Source organism: Pteropus alecto, unplaced genomic scaffold (genome assembly GCF_000325575.1).
Source record: "Pteropus alecto unplaced genomic scaffold, ASM32557v1 scaffold313, whole genome shotgun sequence".
In the NCBI taxonomy this organism is placed as follows: Eukaryota; Metazoa; Chordata; class Mammalia; order Chiroptera; family Pteropodidae; genus Pteropus; species Pteropus alecto.
The window spans coordinates 2075945-2096621 of record NW_006434832.1 but is presented as its reverse complement, the minus strand read 5'-3'; the positions used below and the strand labels follow the sequence as shown (position 1 = coordinate 2096621).

Genomic DNA, 20677 nt, shown 5'->3' with positions numbered 1-20677 from the left:
TCTGGTTTTCAGTTATGGCTCCAGTTAGTCGTGTGAGTTACTCCCTTTTTTTCACTTCGTATAATGTCGAGTGAAAAAAAGCAGGATCAAAATCATATATAAAAATCCAATCGCCATTCTTTAATTACCCCATATCATATGTATTATGTACATGAGAAAAAACACTACATGAAAAACAAACAGGCCTTCATGAGCTGCTGTCCTTGCAGGCACCACCCTGTGGCAAACTTGGGCTAAACACCATGGTAAACACGTGCAGCAGGCAAAGGGCTCTGAGTTGCCACTTGGGGCCAACAGGCAGCTGAGACACCACTGAACCAGCCTAGGCTTTCACACAACCCACACGCGCTCCATAGTCCCCCAGCACCACCCCAGATCCAACGCAAGCCAGATGCCCCCTGAGTTGTGCAGAACCTAGACCCATTTGTCTGGAACACATCATAGTGGCAGACAGGAGCTCAGCCTGGCTGTCCTCAATCCCCAAAATCATATGTAAGATGACTACTCTTAATAGCACCACCAGAAGCAAGATCACGCTACTGCAGCTTTGCCTGGTACTCAAAACCGACAGGTTTTTACTCCTAGGAGCCCAGGAGAATGGATGCAGCTTACAACAGTTCAGCTAAGACCCTCAGGTTGTCAGGTTGTCAGAGTGTCTCTGTCATCCTCAGCTAGTCAACTATGCAGAGGTCGCATCCTGTGTGGAGTCACCCGTAGTAACCTACCCGGGCTGCTGCTTTGTCTCCAAGGAGTGCACACCACCCACGAGTCTTAGTTGGGGGCTGAAGAATGCCTCCCAGGAGGTGAACTTGGGGTCAGAGAAGCTCAGAGAGGCCTCTTTCCTGCCACCGTTTAGCATGTGGCTGCATCTTTCTCATGCATAAAAGACACTGGTTAGACTTAGTCATGCAAACTTTCAGAGCCTCAATTTCCTCATCGATAAAAAGTGGGGATTCAATATCTACCTCAGTAAATTGTTAAAAAGATTAAAAATAAAATGACTATTTTGATGACTGGTTAACTACAGGCATCGATTAACTACCAGAGGTTATTAATTGTCCAGGACCTTGAGAGATGAGGACTGGATTCCAGAGAACATTCTTCTTACCTGTGCCTGGCGGGGTCTTTGGTGACGGTGTGGTTTTCGCTGGAATCCTGGTAGCATTGGCCGGGCCTTTCTGGCCAGGAGGGGCTGCTCCCCGGGGTGTGGCAATCTTTGTTCCGGTTTTAGTGTCTGCCCCCTGTAAACCAAAGCATGGTAGAGGTGGTTTTTATGATTGGGAAAGTCACTGTCACCGGGGGTCGATGCCAGCCCTACTCAACCACTTTGACTCAAAGCGAAGCTAAGACTGAGGTGACCCTTTGCCTGCTAGATGCAATAAATGTCTTCTACAATCACAAGGGTCTGCTGGGCACACAAATCCACAGCCCCACCCAAATGCCAAGCGCCCTATCGTTTCCTCCTACAGGAATTGTTTACGAGTTGTCAGCATGAGTTGTGCTAACTAACGTATTTTATAAAAAAGCAATAGAGCTTATAGCGCCGATCAGGTTCATTATCCACACAGGGTCGACCACTAGGAAGGACATTAGAAGATCATTCCTACGCGGACACCCATTTTCTGGCTCTCCTTAGGGATTTATTTGACTGATGCTGGTTGGTTTCACCAGAGCCCTTTGAAGATGCTGTTGAACCTGACTGACGGTGCTAACAGAACTGGGTCATAGTCTTTTGTTCTCTCCCCAGCAACCTTTTGGTTTCAGGAATCCTTAGGTGTGCTAAGAGCCCTTGGCGGGTGAAGTGCAGCATCAAGGAGCAAGCCGGCCGAAAGTTTGAGAGCAAGTACATAAGCATGGCCAGCTGACCGGGGGCGGTTGCTGGGTTTGGTTACCCAGTCGATAACAAAAACTCAAGAAGGAAACTGACATTAACCAAGGACCTCAAGATGGTTCTGGAGGGAGAACCACTAGTGCGCAGTGATGCTGCCCCACCCAAGCGAGGACAAGCTAGAAGCTCTCCTTACCAAAGCCACAAACAGAGGAGCCCAGTTAAAGCGGTGATTTTCACACCGGGTCGCATCAGGTGCCTTAGGGGCTGCTGCCATGGGGGATCAAGGGGAACTTAGAAAGATGGCCCTGAGCCCCCATCCCTGTATCAACCAGAATTGTAACTGTTCTACGTGGTGCTTCTAGGTAAGAGCTTATCTGAGGAAGAGTCTTTGCAGCTAAAAATACATACATTTGAAAACCACATTAGAGCAGCCTGATTCTTTTCAAAGGTGGTTTCCTTACCTTGACTTTCATCTCCTTTGCTCCAGAACTGCCAGTTCGGGGTGTGACAGAAGAGACGTGTTTAGGAGAGGAAGATGGCTCTGGGCACACGGCAGGGCTGGAGGGTTTGATCAAAGGGTCTGAGCTACCAGGAGTGGGGCGTTTGGGGCTAAGGCAAGGCCTATTTTTCAGGGTTTTAGCAGAGGAAGGTGTGGATGTCTTAAACATAAACATAAATAAAATCAAAATAAAAGTCAGCACATGGGGGAGGAAAACAAACTGAAAAAGGACAGTAACTAAAAATAAATAAGGCAGGTAATGGTTTACAGCAGTGATCTCCAGACGGTTTGGAGCATGTACCCTTACCGTTCCTTCTCATCAGTAAGAATGAAAAGGGACCAGACGCCCTCATGTACTCGTGGTTACTTATCAGTTAACACGTAGACTATGATGCCAATATATGATGTACATTAGAAAACGTACATGTGACATAACTTTTAAAAGAAAGATAAAAATGGACGGAAGTTCTAGAACGTTCTTTCTCTAGCCCATTGAATTTTCTCGTGCGCCCCCCCACTTTGGAGACCACTGACTTACAGGTGTTTCATGCCCCAGAAGTTGATGGGGATCGCCAAAGTATATGATTCTAGGATGCTTCTCAGTGAAACATCTCCTGTGCGTCATGGGCCAGAAGCGCCCACTTGCTGCTCGATTCCAGGTGAGGTGCTCAGGCTGGCCCACCAACCCTTGGCCCTCTCCCACCATACTGACAGAATCATACTAGCTAAAATCAGGATTGTGCCTGTTCTAAGTCTTAAAGATTCTGCCTGACACCGCTTAGGTTACACACACACACACACACACACACACACTTTCTGATTAAAGTCTCAAATAAAACTAAACAAGATCTGGTGAATCTTAACCTGGCCAATGTTTACTCTGGAACATGTTCCGACTAAAGAAATAGCTTGGGTGGGACCGGTGGCCAATGGGACAGGTGTCTGAGAGCTGGACGACCTCACAGAGGCAGCTGCACTTGACGGAGGATGGCTGGCACCTGTGGTTTGTCCTAACTGCCTCTGGGGGACTTTGACCAGGATGTGTGGCCCTGGTAGAAGAGGGTGTATTGGGGGGTGAGGTGGGCGGGGCCACACCTTCAGGAATAAAACCAAGAGGCCAAGTCTAGAGATGTTCAGCCTTGGTGAGGAGGGCCCAAGGGCTGGAGCAGGGGTGTGAGGGGAGGGACGAAGGCTGAGGCCCTGGGGTTGGTAACGAGGAAGAAAAGCTGGGAGTGGGTACTGACGACCTCTCCTTCCCCAGGCACACAAGGCAGCACCCCCTACCTGGCCAAAGTTCCCGAGACATCTGACCGCTCGCTATGAGGCCGTGAGCAACTCCAGGGCAGGGACGCTGTACCCATGTGTGTGAATGAATGAACGAATGAATGTGTGCATGCTTGAGGCCGGGCTTCCCCTAACGTGCACCATGACTGGCAAGCAGCTATTGCTACTGCTTCAAGCACCCAGGGCAGAGCCCCCAAGTCCCTGCAGCACCCTCAGCTGTCTCACTGGGGTCTTGTGATGGCGAACCTGACTTCTTAAAGGACAGGCACTTCCGGGAGTGGCCCCCAACACACTATGAAACTGCTGGAGCTACAGCCTGCACCTGGGGCTCCATTAGGGCTCCAGGGCTGATTAAGACCCAGACCTTTCAGGCAGAATTTATAAAGTAATTTTAGGTACCTTTATGAAAAACAGGTCTTCACCTAAGGCCACAGTGGGATTCTCCTGGGAAAACAGTACTGTACGGTTACAGACATGTTTTCCAAGAGGCAAAGTCATTGAGAAGAGTAAACTACAGCTGACAGGAAGCACTGAGAAGATGGGCATGTTTTGGGGTGCAGTTTTGGTGGGGAGCAGCTGCTTCAGTTACTGTTCCCTGGGTTGGTTTCTGAGGACTGACTTAAGCATACGTCAAATAGCCACCTTGCAAGATTTCAAGATGGCGTCTAGGGTGCCGCGGCCACTTTCGTCCACTTAGCATTTAAAGTGTCAGGTTTCTCTCCTAAGTCACACCCCTCCCCCACCCTGGAGCTCCGCAGTGGCCAAGCCAATCTGCTCAGAGTTCTTAAAAGACGCTGTGTCGCTGCAGGCTCCCGGGGCTTGGCTTATGCTGTTCCTACTGGGATGCCTTTCCCCACCCCTCACCAGCGCCCCTTCATATTCCCATCACAGCCCGCCTCACAGGTCCTCTCTTCGTGGGCCTTTCCAGAACCCTCCACCTTAGGTCGGCGAGCACTTCCTTGCTTAACGTTCCCTCGGCCCCCTAAGTAAATGATATTTTCCATATCTCTTAAATATGTGTATATGTGTGTGTAGATGTACTTATTTGCTGAGCCTAGACCTGTGTAAGGTGCACGATGTGCAAAATTCAAATTTTATTGCAGAAAATTCAAACAGACCTTCGTTTACCATGCATGTCTCATTTAAACTACGCTAATGCGACTGCAGTTAGGAGCATTGATTCGTTAACTTGCTGACGGCCCTTCCCTGGCATAAGTACCAACGTGGATAAATACTGGAATTTAAAAAGTTTACGTAATAACACAAAGCGCTCTGAATGACAGTTGTACTTCAGTGACAAGCATGTTGTATCTAACAATTAATTCAGATATAAAGCATGGCTTCCCGACAAACTGGACGGCGGCAGACAGTGTCACGGTTTCGTCAGCTTACCTTGGTTTTCTTGTCATCGTTTCCAGTCCCATCTTTGCCTTTACTGACCATGCGAGCTGTTAAAATATAAAATGAGAATGTACGTCACACCCACTTGCACAGGTCATGGGAAAAGCTTAGTGATTTCTCAGGATGGGTGCAACGTGTTTGGTTCGACCGGGCTCGGCGGAAAGCTGTTGGTTTTCTTGCCCCTTGAATCTGTCAGGTCTCACATTGTTAGTATCAACACAGCACACTGGGGTCATTGCTCGGAGCACCCTGATGAGGGGGCAGCAGGCTGGCCGAGGGTGAGGTCATGCAGAGGGAACTGTTCTGGGCGCATTTTGGCACAGGGTGGTCAGGGGAGGCAGACAGTGGCTCTCACAGGGTTCCTCCCCGTCTCTGCCAGGGTCAGCCTGCCCCAGCATGGGCCAACCTCTCTCCAAGGAGAGACATTTAAAAGGGCCACAGATGGGGCATCTCAGCCAGGCTCTGGCCTCCTGCAGCAGCCCTTTCTCGAGCTGTCACCCAAGGTTCAGGGTGAGTGAGTTGGCCGTCTTCCCAAAGCTCAACCCTCACTAATGGGGCACCAGCCCCAGAGGTTCTCCAAGGAGCCCATCCCACCCGACCCAGCCCTGGAGGGTCTTCTCACTCGTACAGGCCCTCCCAAGTGGCTAATCCTTGCCTTCCCCAAATTAGCCGCAAACTGAGTTACCAACAAATGCCCTGCAGGTAACTTCTGGATTTCAGGACCAAACCATTTGAGGGCTTCTGTTTAGAAAGCCACACCCCCTGGTGAAACCAATCCACTTGTCTACTAGCATCACCTCTAACTCACCCTTTCCTTCTATTAACATTCATTGTTGAAGATTGATTATAGATTTGTCTTCGGAGTCAGTATCATACTCCTCCTGCCCCAAGGACAACAGGGCCTCTTATAGCTTCTCACTGGCGACTAGAGACCATACTTCTAGAGTGACCAGCACTGATGATCTAGCCCAGAGGTTTCCAAACATTACTGTGTGGCAGAATCACCAGGAGAGGTTGTTAAAATACAGTTCCCTGAGCCCATCCTGAGACTCTGTAAGACTAAAGAGGGGCCAGGAATCTGCATTTTAAGGAGAGCCCCAGGTGGACCTGATTCAAATCTTTTGCTCAAATAAACCATTATCATCCAAGTCACAACCAAACCATCTGCTGGATCAGCATTTCCCAGACTGGGGTACTACTGAGCAGGCCCTCTTTCAGATGTTAGCAGGTGGGATTAAATAATTCTGGGAAATTCATACTATGGATCCTTCTCAGAGGGTCACAATGTGTATTAGAATATTAAAGGCTCTGATAAGTCCTGCAGCAGCAAACCCTATTTAACTTTGTTTAGCCCATTTTTTCCAAACTTACTGGACCATAGAAGTCTTTTTTTTCCCTTGGACACATCTGTCAACATCCAGGGGACAAGATTTCAGTAAAACACCATTTCAGGAAACAGTGCTGTAATGTCAAGCCAGTTATTTGTCCCCTACTATTTTGGAACTTAGGATACTTTAAAAAAGGATATAGGATATTTTTTCTGTCTTAAATTTTAAATACAGTTTCCTTTATTTACAACATTTCGAAGTTTTCTTGACAAGGGGGCTCTAATCAAAATTTAACAGACGCTTGCAAATGACAGCTTAAGTAGCATCAATTTCTGAGCTCTGAAATAATTCTAAAATGCTAAGGGTCCTAAGTATATAAATATGCCTGACTTGTGGTCATGAGGCTCCCTCTGAGATATCAACTGTCCTCTGCCTAACAGGACACAGAGACCTTGACACTTGAGAACCTCTCCTTCCACCTCTCCAGGCCCCAAAGGGCTGCTGTGGTCGTGCCTCCCGGAGCTTAAGAAGGGGCTGGGCTGAGACCCTGAGATCTCAGCACAAGAGACGGGGAGGTTTTGTTCTGCTCCTTGTCTGTCCTGCCACGAGGTAGGGCAGGTGGAGGTGGGGGTTGCTGGGCCAAAGGCTCGCCATGGGCTCTCGGCCACCTCCACACGCTTGTGTGTGTGTCACCTACTGCCTGTGAGGTGTTGTCCACTGACAAGAGCAGCAGAAGATAGGCTTGTGTCCCCTGCATCTCTGGGAGAGGAGCACACCGTTCAGAATCTTCTGGAAGGCACCGTGGTATATAGGGAAGAGCATCCTTTCAGAGTAGCCCTACCTGGATTTGGAACCCAGCTCATTCACTTATGACTTGATGACCTTCAGCAAGTTACTTTACCTCTCTGGGCCTCAGTTTCCTCATCTGCAAGGCGGGGTTAACGACGCCCCATTGGGAGGGTTCTAGACAACGAATTTAAGGCACATAATAAGCCCTCAGGAGTGAGAGCAGCTGTTATCCTCTCTGGAGGGTGACCCGCCATCCTCCTGTGGGCTGATGGACCATTGCAGATAAATCAAGTGGCCGGAGAGGTGAACAGGGCAGAAAGCACTGGGTGGGGGTGTTGGTGACATGCAGAATGGCGGGCAAAGCGTGAGGAGAGCACGTGCGGCCAAGAGCCTGAGGGGCAGGAGAGGCCACAGGGGGTGAGCAGCAGGGCCCAGGCGGTCAGTTCAGTGGCCGTCCCTAGGAACCTTGGAAGCAGCAGGAGTCAAGAGGGAGCCGGAAGCTCAGTGGCAGGGCCTGCAGCCTGGGTGGCCCACGGAGTTACCAGGAAGGCGTGAAGCAGCTCTGGACACAGACCTTTCAGTTGAGGGACCCGGCTGACGGGCTTTCCTGGCAGACCAGCTGCAGGCTGCTTTCCAGATGGTTCTGGAAGGTCAGTCTTCTTTGTGTCCTCTCCCTCGGAAGGGTCCTGGGGAGCTTGCTTCTCTCTGGGGCCCCCCGAAAGTGCAGTGCCTTCCCAATCCACCTCTGAACACCCCTGTTCCTTCTGCACACTGGCTCTGATTTCCACGTGGAACGTGAACTCGGGGGGCCCAACGTGCCCGTCCGCCGTGGGCTGTGCACTGGGCCCATCGGGCTCTATGGAAACTTTGGGGAGGAGATCAACAGGGAGGGGGATGGCACCCTCGGCTGGGAAACCGGGGGTGCCAGTGGCTTCTCTGGAAACTGTCTGTGGGGATGGCCCCCCTTGGGTTGGGGAGCTCTGCAGACCTGGGGAGACCTGGGAGGGAGGGGATTCCTGGGGTGAGGACTCATCGATGTCACGGTCCTCATCGACCTCCTCGCCCCGCAGCCTCTCTTTGCCCTGGTCTCTCTTCGGAAGTGGCCCCTCCAGGCGTAGGTCTCCCGAAAGCTGGTGTTCCAGCAAACGCAGGCCATGGCGGCTTTGCTCTGCAACCTCAGGTTCCGCCCCTGAAGGCTGGTACATGGCTTCTTTGGGGTCTTCAGGCAGGATGGGAGCCCCAGGCATGTGGGACACAGGCTGGTAGGTGAGACCCAGGGTCCTCGGGTCCGCGGCTTCATCTCCAGCGTGCCCTGGCTCTCTGAGGATGCTTTCCTGGACGATCTTGACACTTCCAGGCTCCATCTGCAGATATCCAGGGCAGGTGGGCTTTGGAAAAGCCAGATCCTCCTCGGCCCGGTCTTCTTGTTTTGGTCCCCATTCCTGGTGGGGCTCCTGAGCGCCTCCTGTTAAAGGAGGTGGTTGGTAGATGGGATGATATTGGGAATGGCAAGAGATCGCCAGGACGGGAGCTTCTGGCTGTTTCTCCCCCACAGGCGGCATGGAGGCCCCAGAAGCTTCTCTGCCCTGTCCAGGCTGGACCTGAGAGCTAAGCCCATAGGTCAGGGGCTTCTCAGGCACCTTCCTCCACTGGCCAGGAACTCTCAACTCCTCTGGGTTTGAAGAGGCAGCGGTGACAAAAGGTTAGCAAGGGCACATTGATTGTTTAAGAGAAGGAAAATACTCTTGAAATAAGAAATAATAAGAAATAAACGGCATCGCGAGCCCACCTGACAAAGAAAAGGAGCACGCTCTGGGCTCACCCTTGCTTTCACTGGCTTGGAACGAAAGCTCTCTTGGTCTACCTGCCACCAGCTCACTCTGTGACCCTGGATGAGCCCCTCTCCTCCGCGGGCCTGATCGGGCTCGGAGCATGTCAGCCTATCTAGGGCTGCTGGCCCCACTGAGGGGCTGCCTTTGCTCACTCCCCATTAGGCTACAGAACTCTCTAGGGACACTGAGCATCCAGAATATTCTGGCTTCTAGATGGGACCTGGCTTGGCTGCAGTGAGGATCCCCTTTCCTCTCCCTCTCGTTCTGTTCCCCTACTTGGCCACATGAGACGAGCAGGATTCCACGAAGCAATCCTACTTCAAGCCTGTGCTGACAGATGTGGAAAATGCAACACTGATCATCACTGGGGCTCCTGTCCTCACTGAGAGACCTGCTGTAAGGTTCCTATAAACAAAACCACGGTTCAGATTTATCCCGGTCATGGATCACGGACAGGCCTTCGGCACAGGGTGAGGCTGACCACCGCGGCAGTAACGGGCTGTGCGTGGCAAGGTCCCAGCCTGCGGTAGCCACTGCTTTCACTTGGCCGCACACCTTGCCGCGTGCCCACCCAGCTGACGGAGGGCACGCTTCATTTCTTTTGGTTCATTCATGTATCATTCATGTGAATCCTTAAAGGGCCTGACTGTGAATGAAGGACGGAAGAGTTATGCTCTTTGGTTCTCCTGATAAACATTATTATTATTTTTTTTTTAGCTTCTAACCCTTTGACAATCCTACCTACTCCCAATAGAATAACCTATACAACTTTCCAGCTTCCTTCTAAACAAAACCTAGACCCCCAAAAGGATTCGGGGGCTTGGAAGAGAAAGAGATTGAATGAGGGCATGGGAAGGAGGCGAAAGAATGCCTGTGTCCACACACGTGTGCAGTTATGGACACACATGGGTAACATGTGACTGTCCCTCTCCCCCCAGCCTAGCCAAGTCAGTGGATTTGCCCGCTGGCTCACTGCCAAGAGGCCTGGCCATGGCTCGACTTCACCACCCACCCCAGCTCAGGGTCTTGAGCTCACAATCTCATTCACTTCATGTTCCTAGCATCGACCACAGAGCCTGCACACAGGGTGCAGTTATGGACACACATGGGTAACATGTGACTGTCCCTCTCCCCCCAGCCTAGCCAAGTCAGTGGATTTGCCCGCTGGCTCACTGCCAAGAGGCCTGGCCATGGCTCGACTTCACCACCCACCCCAGCTCAGGGTCTTGAGCTCACAATCTCATTCACTTCATGTTCCTAGCATCGACCACAGAGCCTACACACAGCAGGTGACTAATAAGTGGATGAACTGGTGTCAGGAAAACATGTGAAGACTGCTTTCTTCAGGGTCTGCTGGCGTCTTACTGGGTCCCTTGGTCAGTGTCCAGCAACAGAGATGCAGGAAATGAGGTCGGCAGGAGACAACCTGAGCAGGAGCCTCAGCATCACAACTTCCTGTCCACCAACCTGCTCCACAGACCAGAGGTGGTGGTGGCTGCTGGTCATTACACCCCCCGCCCCCTGCCCAGGTCTCCACAACCTTGCTAAAAAAGCTTTCCTCCCAGAATTTCCTAGAAATTGCTCTTGATTGGGATATTTCTGTATTCTGATATATGTGAGACTTTCAAAGACCCTCATTAAAAAAGAGATGAGGGCTCCAAACATGAATAGTAACCATAACTTGAAAAGCCATCAATATATGATTGTACTGTGTGTGTGTGTGTGTGTGTGTGTGTGTGTGTGTGTGTGTGTGTATGTGTGTGTTGATGGACAAGGAACCTAACATAATGTAATTACACTCCTAGAGGAAGGAGCCAGGCTGGAGAGTATTCTATTCCATTCCCAGGATACTATGACATGCTCAGTCAATATTAACCACAGTGATCACCAGGGACAGGGGTTCCAAGGTAAACAATATCTGGGTAAGCATGTGATTGCTTCAGGAATCCAAATAACTTGTCCCCCACACCCCCTCAGGAGGCCTGGTCCTCGTGACACTTATAGGAGAGAGGCCGGCTCCTCGGGGTGAGTGGGACAGGGGTTAGGCCTCCCACATCTCTCTCTCAGCGTATTGCAGCCCCATCCTGAGACATCTTTAACTTAGTACTTTCTGGACACAAGCTACCAGAGGTTTTCTGTCTATAGCGTTGTTTACACGGCTATTCCTAAATCTGAGTGTTTTAGTACAAAACGGTCTGCAGGCCTTTGGCAAATAAAGTGTGTTTGTGGGTCACCAGTGTGTCAGAATTTCACAAGGTTTCACTGGAGGGACCGGCTTGGCAACTTGAACTAGCAGCTCCAATCAAGGCATTACATCCTGGCCTTGGGAGCAGGGGTAGAAACCTCCATGTGTTCACAGATTTGGTGTTGATTTTCCTTTTGCAGATGTTACCTGGTGCTCATTTTGCTATATATGTGATTCTAGGTCACTGGCAGAAAAATTTTAAAATTCAGTTAGCACAATACTAAAATTTCCCAAAGAGATGTTGACCCGATCTTCTCATTGCATGGAATATGTTTTAGGGACAGACAGACACAGGCTGCAGTAAAAATTTGAAGAAAAACTCAAATCCACATCTTTTAAAGGGAAAAAAATGATCATTTCCAGAGGTTGTGAAGGCCTCTGATTTTACCTAAGCTGAAAAACCATGACCTAAAAGAAACAGGACACAAGATTCTAGTTATTTAACACGTAGACAGGTTTTTCCTTATATTGATGATCCCTTCAAATATTTTTTGAAACTCTTTGTAAGTTTGAGAAAGAAAACACGCCTTTCCATGCCATGTGAGATGAGAAACGACAGCCCGCTATGGGGTGGTGACCCCTCTGGGAACAGAATGTATAGTTAGGCCTCAAAATACTCTTAACGAGACACTTCTTTGGGCACAGTCTTCTTAAAAGCAGATGGCCCCAGTGGCGGCGCTAAACACTGGACAAATACAATATATCACTTTCTGGAGAAAAGAGCAGTGTCTTCCCAGCTCTTCTGCAATCTAGAAGCTTCCACATCACACAGTAGACTCTGAAGTTCGTTTATGTAGCCCATGTTGTATCAGAGGGCTCCGTTTCCTAAGATAAAGAATCTCTAGGATTTTAAAAAACGAAATTCTTAAAGCATTGGTGCTAAATCATTCTAGAAAGCTGCTTTTCTTGAACGCAGCAAGTTTTGGTCCCTGAGAAGAACATCATAATAAGGTTTGACAGTTGCACAGAAGACATGGAAAAGGACTAGCTTGGTGGTGATAAGGTCGAGGCCTCGCTCCCGGGACAGGCTGGAGAGCAGAACGCAGGGAGAATCACCCATCATGCATCTGCGTCTCTGCTGGACAGCCATTTTTGACTCCCCAGGCTGGACAAGGCCAGCTTCTTTTAGAACACTAAACCCCTTAGGAGACTCAGGAATAGTATTAGGGAAAACAAAACAAAACAAAACAAAACAAAAAAACGCCGGAGCTCTTTCTGTATCTGGAAGGCCCGTCTTTGATAAGTACCACTTCCTAAGACTCTCCTGGCTCCATGAATTAGGACCTGTGAATTATCTTTTCCGGGCGGAGCCCATCTGTGGTTTCCATCTCCCTCCTGCCAACCCCCAAGCCTTGGTGGGCGGTTGTAGCCACTGACCTTGAGTCACATGTCCAGCAGCTTGGTCTTCCAGGTTGGGGGTGTCTCCGATGCCTGCTTCTTCAGCTGGTTTATGTGTCAGCAAATGAAGGACATAAAAGCAAAGACAGTTATTGTGTATAAGAAATGAAGCTCTCTGCATCTTCTGGTAATTTTCTGAAAACATTTTTAAAAAGGCACATCTTACAAGCACCAAGGGGCTGCACCTGCGGCTCTCTGCAAATGTTATTGCTGGTGCCCATGACCCGGTAGGAAAGACCTTCCCCACAGCGGGGCCAGCACCCCATTCAACAAAGACGGGTGAGGTCACAGGAGCAGTCCACTCCTCAGTCACTGCCACGGGACCATTTCTGGGTGGTGGCTGCAACCTCAGCGCCAGCCAGGGCTCTGCGTGGGCTGGAGGTGCACAGAAGGACTAGATGTGGGCCGTGGTAGGCTGGGGTTCACGCCCTGGTGCCATTATTTACTTAACCTCTCTGAGTCTCCTTTTCCTTGGAACTCCAGGGTGATGACACCGGTTTGTCTTGTAGGAGAGTGGTGAGCATTAATACAAGAATTTGTGTGAACATGTTTAGCAAAGTGCCTAGCATATGGTAGGTGGTTTCTTCTCTCCGAACTACTGGGCAAACCCTTTAACTGTATACCCCAAATAGGTGCTACCTAGTTAGAGGGAGGCCAGCAGTGCCAGCGAGCAGCTTTTGGGGTATCTTGGGCACCCGCGTAGGGAGCCGCAGCTCACCAAATGAAGAAGACTAAGAAAAGTCCCTGACCACACCATCGACAGCACAGAAAGCTTTAATACAATGCCAGTGTCAACATCATGAAAAATCAGGCTACTGCTACAGGACAGTGGATACAACCGTCCAGAAGGAGTTTACAAGGCCCGCTGTCCATGTATTCACATGCATGAGGTCGAATAATGGCAGCACCACATCACTGGACAACCGCCAACTGCCCAGGAGGCACAGCTCCGAGCATAGATTCGGTCTGGGTGTCTGACGAGGTTATAGAAGAAAAGCTCGGAGTGACCGGCTGCAAGTCCAGCTAAATGGCACAGAGTCCTGGAGACAGAGAACATGAGGAGGTGGGCCAGGGTGACGTCACCGCTCTGCCCCGGGAAGGTGGCAGAGCTGTGACATCCTGGCCCTGGTGCAAGTTAGAAATTGGAGACTGCCAGTAACTCTGATGACTCCTGATGCCAGTGAGGGAGGCGCTCGAGAAGCCGAAGGGAGGCGGGAGGGTGTGTGACAGTGGCTGGGCCATCACATGGCCTCTCTAGATCCCTGAAGCCCCAAGAGGCCAGGGCTCCCATCCCAGCATGGCAGGGATTCCCGTGGTGGGGTGGCCACACCGCACTCCCAAATGGACCTCAAATGAGGAGTTCCACACGCACACCAAGATACGGCCAAATGGGACACGGCAGAGTGCGGTGCTAAACTAAGGTCCATATTGTCAAGGTCAACAGCTGAAAAATGTTCCTCACTCTAAAACCTCCCACCTCACTGAGGGGGTAAAGGGTGGAGAGGATGGAGTTAGACCCACTCAGTGGAGAGGATGGAGCGGAGAGTATTTTTGAGGAGGATTTCTTTGGAGGGAACGGCTTTAGGGTTGGCCATGTAGCCATCCCCCATCTCAGCCCCACTTCCAGGCACCTTGGGCTTCAAGGCACCACCTGGAGACACTTGGTGTGTGTGTCCCTGGTGGACCGCTGTCAGAACCCCGACTGAGAGACCGAGGGGAAGAGAGCCGGGCTGGCCTTGCTTTGGCCGGGAAGCAGAGGAGCGTGCGGTGGGCCTGCGATCACTCTGCGTACTCAGAATTTGTCTGGGCTTCCCGCAGACCTGATATGGGCACAAGGCAATGACAGTGTGGGGACGCTTTAGACCATGTCCATGGGCCACTAACAGGAGCAAGCTGACCTTAGCGGCAGTGAGGCTAGAGGAGGCTCTTTAGACCCCAAGGGGCGAGGAGAGAGGGAAAGTCTGCCCGAGTCAAATGCAGTAGGAGGGTCCTTCGGGGGCGATTAAATGGGATGGGGGCAGTCTGGAAGGATTCAGAAAAGGTCCCCATAGAAAAAGGGTCACTTCGAGCACTGCAGTGGGTGTGGAGCCGGCTCACAGCAGTGCCGGCCCGGTAAGAATTTTCCCGTCACCCTCATGCTCCTCTCCCCAGGCCCGGAGGGGAGGGCCTGCAACCCCGAATGAGCTCTCACCTTTGCGTGGAGTGGACACTCTAATTAGCATTTGCAGATTGTGTTTTGTGACTAAGGAGACTAAAGTCCTTTTGATTGCCGAGGAATGACTGGATGTGGGCTAGAGTCTTCATCTGGGGCAGGAGAAGGGCGCCCCACCAGAGGGCACGGCTTTGGGGTTGTAAAGGGACAGCGGGAGACAAAAACTAAGTGATGTGTGATCTCATCTCATGAGTCATTCTGTGCCTCTCAAACGACGCTCACTGTCAAGAATGAAGATTACCGGCTTCAAGAACATCCCTCTCTACCCATTTCCAAAGACCAATGCACAAAGCCCAAACTGCTTCGAAGCGGTTTGGTGGTACTGCCTGGCTCCTGCATGGCTGTTCTCAGCACATGGAGCCCCAAGAAAGGCTGTGGGCTCCCCATGTGGCTGCCATGAGCACTGTCTTTATAAAGGAAAGCCACTTCTGCCTGGGGACTTTTCCCCCACTCTGCACTGGTGGTGAAATCCTGTCCAGAACTCTTCTGCATTCCTTGCGGAGAGCCTTCCAATACGTAAGCCCAGAGAAGGGGACGTGAAGGAAATGACAGCGAGAGCTTCGGGCTGTGCTGGCCATTTCCTCAGGGCCTGGGCAGCTCTCAGTGACTCTGGTTGGCCTTAAGTCCAGGGCTATTTCTGGTTGGTGCCTACTTGTCTGAGCTATTCCCCATCATCCGTGTTGACAGGACAGCCTCATCATGTCTGTTCTATGCAGATACATTTGAAAAGATAGTCCTAGGGCTGGATGCTAGATTACATCACTGAATTCCTCAGGGGTTGTCCAGTTAAGATCCTCCAAAGGTGTGGGTCAGTCACCTGGAGCCCGCTGCACACTTGGTGCTCACCACTCCCTAGGGGGTGACCCTGAGCAGCAGGTAGATCGACCTCAGGGTGAAGAAGGCAGGCTCTGTCACCGGCCTGCCTCAGAGAACCCCGTGGAGCTGATGTGTTGACTGAGATAGGAGAGGAGAAGCTAGGTGGAATCCAGAAGGTTCTCTACCCTCTGGGAGGCTGGCAGTCGGCCACGGAAGCAGTAGGGCATCAAGGCATCAGGCCTGGAACAGCCCAAGGTTCCCAGGAGCTGGCGTCGGCCCACATTCCTGCCTCACTCGGGGACGAGCATGGCTCTGCCACACCCTCGCCTCCGGCAGGTCGGCTGGGCCTTTCACACCAGTCCTGGGATCCCCCTCACCTGTGGTTCCTTCTGGGATCTCCGTGCGGTGCTGAGCAGCCGCCTGCTCGCCAGGGGCTCCCTCATCTACTAAGGGTGCTGTCACGTCTGGAAACCACCGAAAATCACCTTTGGGGGCCAGGACGGGCCGTGCCGAGCCCCTCGCCTTGCTTCTTGTGCAGAGCAGTGCAGGGCGGGGGAGGCAGGAGGGGGCTCGGCTGCGTGCGCAGAAGCCACTCCACAAAGCAGGCCCAGAGCTGCCCTGCCTGACATCTCCCCAAGAAGCACATTAATATTCTGCTGGAGTGGCCCCTGCCCATGAGATGCCCAGACCATCTGCCAGGAAAGCCGGGGACAGTCCCCGTGTAAACACTGCAGTGAGAGAGACGGCTGGGGATGGCCTCCGTGGTGTTTCAAGAAGAAATGTTGAAAATCAGATGACTGGCTGCAGATATTTGATTCTTACAGTGGTGCAGGAGAGGAGACCGAGGTGGTGTGAGGGCCGCGTCTACAGCTTTGCTGCGAGGCTTTGGGCAAGACCTTTCTCCTCTTTGGGCCTCAGTTTCCTCATCTGAAAAATGGGAGCATCATCTCCAGGTGACCTCTAATGTTTCTTCCCGCTCTAACACTCTGTGCCCCTGAGCCCGTGACCCGTGGTAAAGAAGCACGAGTTCCCTGGGTAGTAGTGAACAGCCCTGGTCCTATCTGGGGTGGGGAGCTTGACAAGAGGCCTGCAGATGGAGCCACCTTCAGAGCAGAGGCCGGAGGTGAAGGGCCGTCACCAGGAGATGCTGTCAGACTCTCATCAAGGTGAACACTTCCAAATCAGCATTCCTCCCTGAGCCACGCCCCGGCTCACTCCGGGGCTGTTCTGGGCAAACATAAGGAGTTGTCAGTGTGGAAAGCTTTCCAAGAGCCTGAGCCAGTTTAGTCCAGTTTAATTATGGTCTTGGGAGCTGGTGGAGCAGCCTGGCAGAGCCTGGCCCCGGCCCCCAAGCCCTGTGGGGTGGGAGCTGAAGCTCCCGGGGCCCACACACGTGTAGGGTCCGGGATGCAGCAAGATTTGGTTGGAAGATCCTTCCAGAATAATGTTGACGGAGGACTGAAAACCATGATTTGGAAGGCTGGCCTGGAATCTGGCATTAATGTTTCAGGATTTTCTCAGGGAGGCAGGCAACTTGCAAAACTGTCCTAACGAGCTCAGCAGGATATGCCTTGCATCACTGGCTCTGAGGAGAGCAGAGTGTTTGTCCTGGTCTCTTCTTCACCAGGCTGAGGACCTCAGGGGTGGGCTGGAGGGCCATGCCCACTACTTCCTCCACAGATGCACCCTTATGCCAACAATCGGCGGGCAGTCCACCATCATCCAAAGGTGGACACTTGGGGAGATGCTGGGGCCGGCTTCTCATCTTGGGACACAGGAGCCAAATTAATGGACAGGGCTCAGAGAAATGCTGAAAACAGAACCTGAGCCTCCCAGGGGAGGATGAAGAGATGAGGGGCAGATATGGACAGGCTATTCGAAAGCCATTCTCCCTTGATTTCTTCTACTAAAGAGATTGAAGAGCAAAATATGCTCAATGTCCCAGCCTCCCTTACAGCCAGGGGTGGCCATGGAACCCAATTCTGGCAAACGAGACCTAAGTGAAAGTTGGCCAGGTGGGGCTTGCAGGAAAACTCTTGCTTTCCTAATAAAAAAGGGGTACTTTTGATTTCAGGGCCCTTTTGTTCTTTTTGCACTGCTACTTTCTTCCTGCTTTGAAGGCAGATGTGATGCCTGGAAGCACAGCAGCTGTTTCATAATCATGAGGCAACAATCCAACCATTAACGATGGCAGAAGATAAAGACAGAAGAGCATTGATGACACTGGGGACCTGCTGCCCAAGTCCAGACATCTTACTATGTGGGATAAATAAACCTCTTCATGTACATCCCACAGTTGGGTTTTCTATTACCTGCAATCAAATGCAGTCTTGACTGGCGTAGAAGAGAAACAAGATGAGGTAGTCAAAATCGGGACCAAGGAGCACTTCAGGAAATACATGAGGGGATTTATTATTACCTAGGTGCCAAATGTCTGGAGAGAACAGGTTGGAAGATGGACTGGAACTAACACTGTGGCCAATGTCCCAAGGCCCAGGCCAAGCCTAGCACTCAAGGTATGAAGGATACTAAACCAAACCCAGTCCCAAAGTGTGAGCTTGATGATATGCACAGACCTACCCCTTTCCTCAGCCACATGGCTGCTCTGGGACTTGGTGGCTCATGAAAGAACGAGGTGGGTGTGGGCTTCTGAAGGAGTTTGGGGAGGACAAGGGGCTTTGTGGAGCTTTGCTCTGTTTATATTGCCCCAGATCCCATCCTCTCCAGGTGCAGCTACCTCAAAGCGTACACATGATGAAGTGTCCGTGCCTGGTACTAGTTAGCAAGGCATCAAAGCAGGGCTTGCTCCCGCAACATTCCTGAGCCCCATCCTACCAAGCACTGAATGAGCATCTCTCTCAGCCGGAGGGAGAGGCGGCAGCAAATGCAGCCAGGAAGGGTGGCACGCATGGACTCAAAGCATGGCTACGCGCAGGCCGGCGCATGGAAGGAGCTGCGTGAATGAAGCGAGGAGAGGAAGGAGGCCCCACCTTCGGCCGTCGGAGTGCTCTTAGCATCAGAGGTTTCAGAGCCCGGTTCCTCAGATCCGTCATCGGCGGGAGTCTGCAGGGGAGACTCTGGAACATACACAGTGAGCCCCTCAGCATGGCTGCCTCTCCCCGCCCTCCCTTTCAACTTCGGAAAGAACGCGAGAGCAGTGTCTTTCAGAGCCAAAAATCACTTAGCTTGGAACCCTGATGGATGGGACGTGGCCATGTGATAAAACCACAAAGGGGACCAATCCCATCCCCATCTCAACACAACTGTGCCCCCACGCGAGGGTCATCAGCAAAGACATAGGTGATGAGTAGGTGTTCTTGGGTGAGAGGAGACATTGCCTTTAATCGGCTTGTGGTTCCAACCAAAGCTAAGGCTTCTGTATTGACAAACGGCTGCAGATACCAGAAAGCACGTAAACCTGGGGCTTTGTCTGTCCTTACTGGAGAGATTCATCGGAGATCACTGCCATTGATTAATGGCAGATAGATACCCGGAAAACACTCAGAGATCCAACTCCTTCATCTGAGAAGGAGTCAGCTTAGGGCAGACACAGCACTTACTTTTGACTGGAAAAATGGTATCTGGACTTCACCTAGCTCCTTTCATAAGAGGATCTCCAATACTGACCAACAAGCTTTGAGTGACAGCTGAAATGTCAGCCACAGTTAAAGAAAACTGTCCTTTCAGAATCCTAAGTCAACAAAGCTATGGTGGACTCTGCAGGAGCCATCCCACCTGGGGTGGGGACAGCCTTGGAGTCAGTTTCAGGATAAGGGGCTGTTTCTGTGCATGAAGCAGGACTGTGAGATAAAAAAAAAAGGCAATTGGTGTACAAGTGCACTGTTGAGATCAAACACCCTGTATCCTTTGCTAAAAACACGAGCCTGGACACCCAGCCCTGGCCACGCCCACCCAGCCAAAGAAGAGCTAATTCTAAACAAGCTCCTATCAAACACACAGCTCCCTGGTCCTGAAGCTTGCAAAAACCTGCAAGCTGCCTCAGGTAGGCTTCGGACAGCCAGTGGGTGAGGAAGCATCACACAGACTGTCTGTCCGGTCTTGTTATTACTAACCAGCCTCAACTGTCAGGGCACAGGAGCATATGGGGCCTCAGGCACATTGGTCCCCCAAACACTCTCTCCTCAAACTGTCCCCAGCCAGCAATCCTCTTCATCTGCATTATCCTTGTTAAATTTCTTGGAGATGGGGAAGGAAGGAGAAGAAGCCTATTCTGAATGTCTTATCTAGAAGGTATAACAAGTTAACCCATTAACACCTTTTCATTCATTAGCGTGCCTTATTTTATCAGTTAACCATCTTTCACCCGCCCTGCAAGCTCGCTTTGGCTGTATCTAGTCCTACCCAACTTCAATACTTTGTTCTAGTATTTTACATGTGGTTTCTTGTCATTATTGAAAATAGTCTCTGTCACTTATCTAAAATGTGACTAGTAAAGTGACACCTTCTGCTAAATGACACCCCTCACTCCCCATATAAAAACAACTCATTCTAAATCCTTAGTTGCAAGAACAAATGCGATGAGAACTATGAAAATCTTTTAGGTATTACTTACTTTCTTGGCAAGTACATTCTTTGGGTAAGCAAACTATCTTCAAATGCTTTCTTTTTTACAGCAGTGATGGAAAAAGGTTAGCAAAATTTTTTTATTTGCATATCCAATTGACCCTTGAACAGCATGAGTTTGAATTGTGCGAGTTACTAAAATGTGAATTTTTTCAGTAAATACTGTAAATGTACTTTCTCTTCCTTATAATTTTCTTAATAACATCTTCCTTTCTGTAGCTTAGTTTATTATAAGAATATGTAATACGTATAACATAGAAAATATGTGTTTATTGACTGTTTATATTATTGGTAAGGCTTCCAGTTAACAGTAGGCTATTAGTAGTTAAGTTTTTGGGGAGTCAAAAGTTACATGTGAATTTTCAACTACGTGGGGGTCGGCACCCTGAACCCCCAAGTTGTTGAAAGGTCGACCGTATATATCATAGGTCCGTTTTAGCACTGAACTTCTCTGATCA

The 20677-nt window shown here is 50.7% G+C and overlaps 1 protein-coding gene across 7 annotated transcripts in view; it reads right to left on the bottom strand.

Moving 5' to 3' along the window:
* Positions 1 to 20677, bottom strand: part of MAPT (microtubule associated protein tau) — an 88167-nt gene that overhangs the window by 20366 nt on the left and 47124 nt on the right. For 2 of the 7 annotated variants that reach the window (XM_025045646.1, XM_025045647.1), the window contains exons 3-6: positions 18626 to 18712; positions 12587 to 12652; positions 5007 to 5062; positions 1109 to 1241 (exon numbers count right to left, since the gene is read on the bottom strand). In XM_025045646.1, the coding sequence (XP_024901414.1) occupies positions 1109 to 1241; positions 5007 to 5062; positions 12587 to 12652; positions 18626 to 18712 (342 nt within the window). Of the gene's footprint in view, positions 1 to 1108; positions 1242 to 2292; positions 2491 to 5006; positions 5063 to 7706; positions 8491 to 11840; positions 11843 to 12586; positions 12653 to 16012; positions 16100 to 18625; positions 18713 to 20677 lie in introns of all 7 variants that reach the window. The other 5 variants (XM_006910167.3, XM_006910169.3, XM_025045648.1 and 2 more) reach the window with 4 other exon arrangements.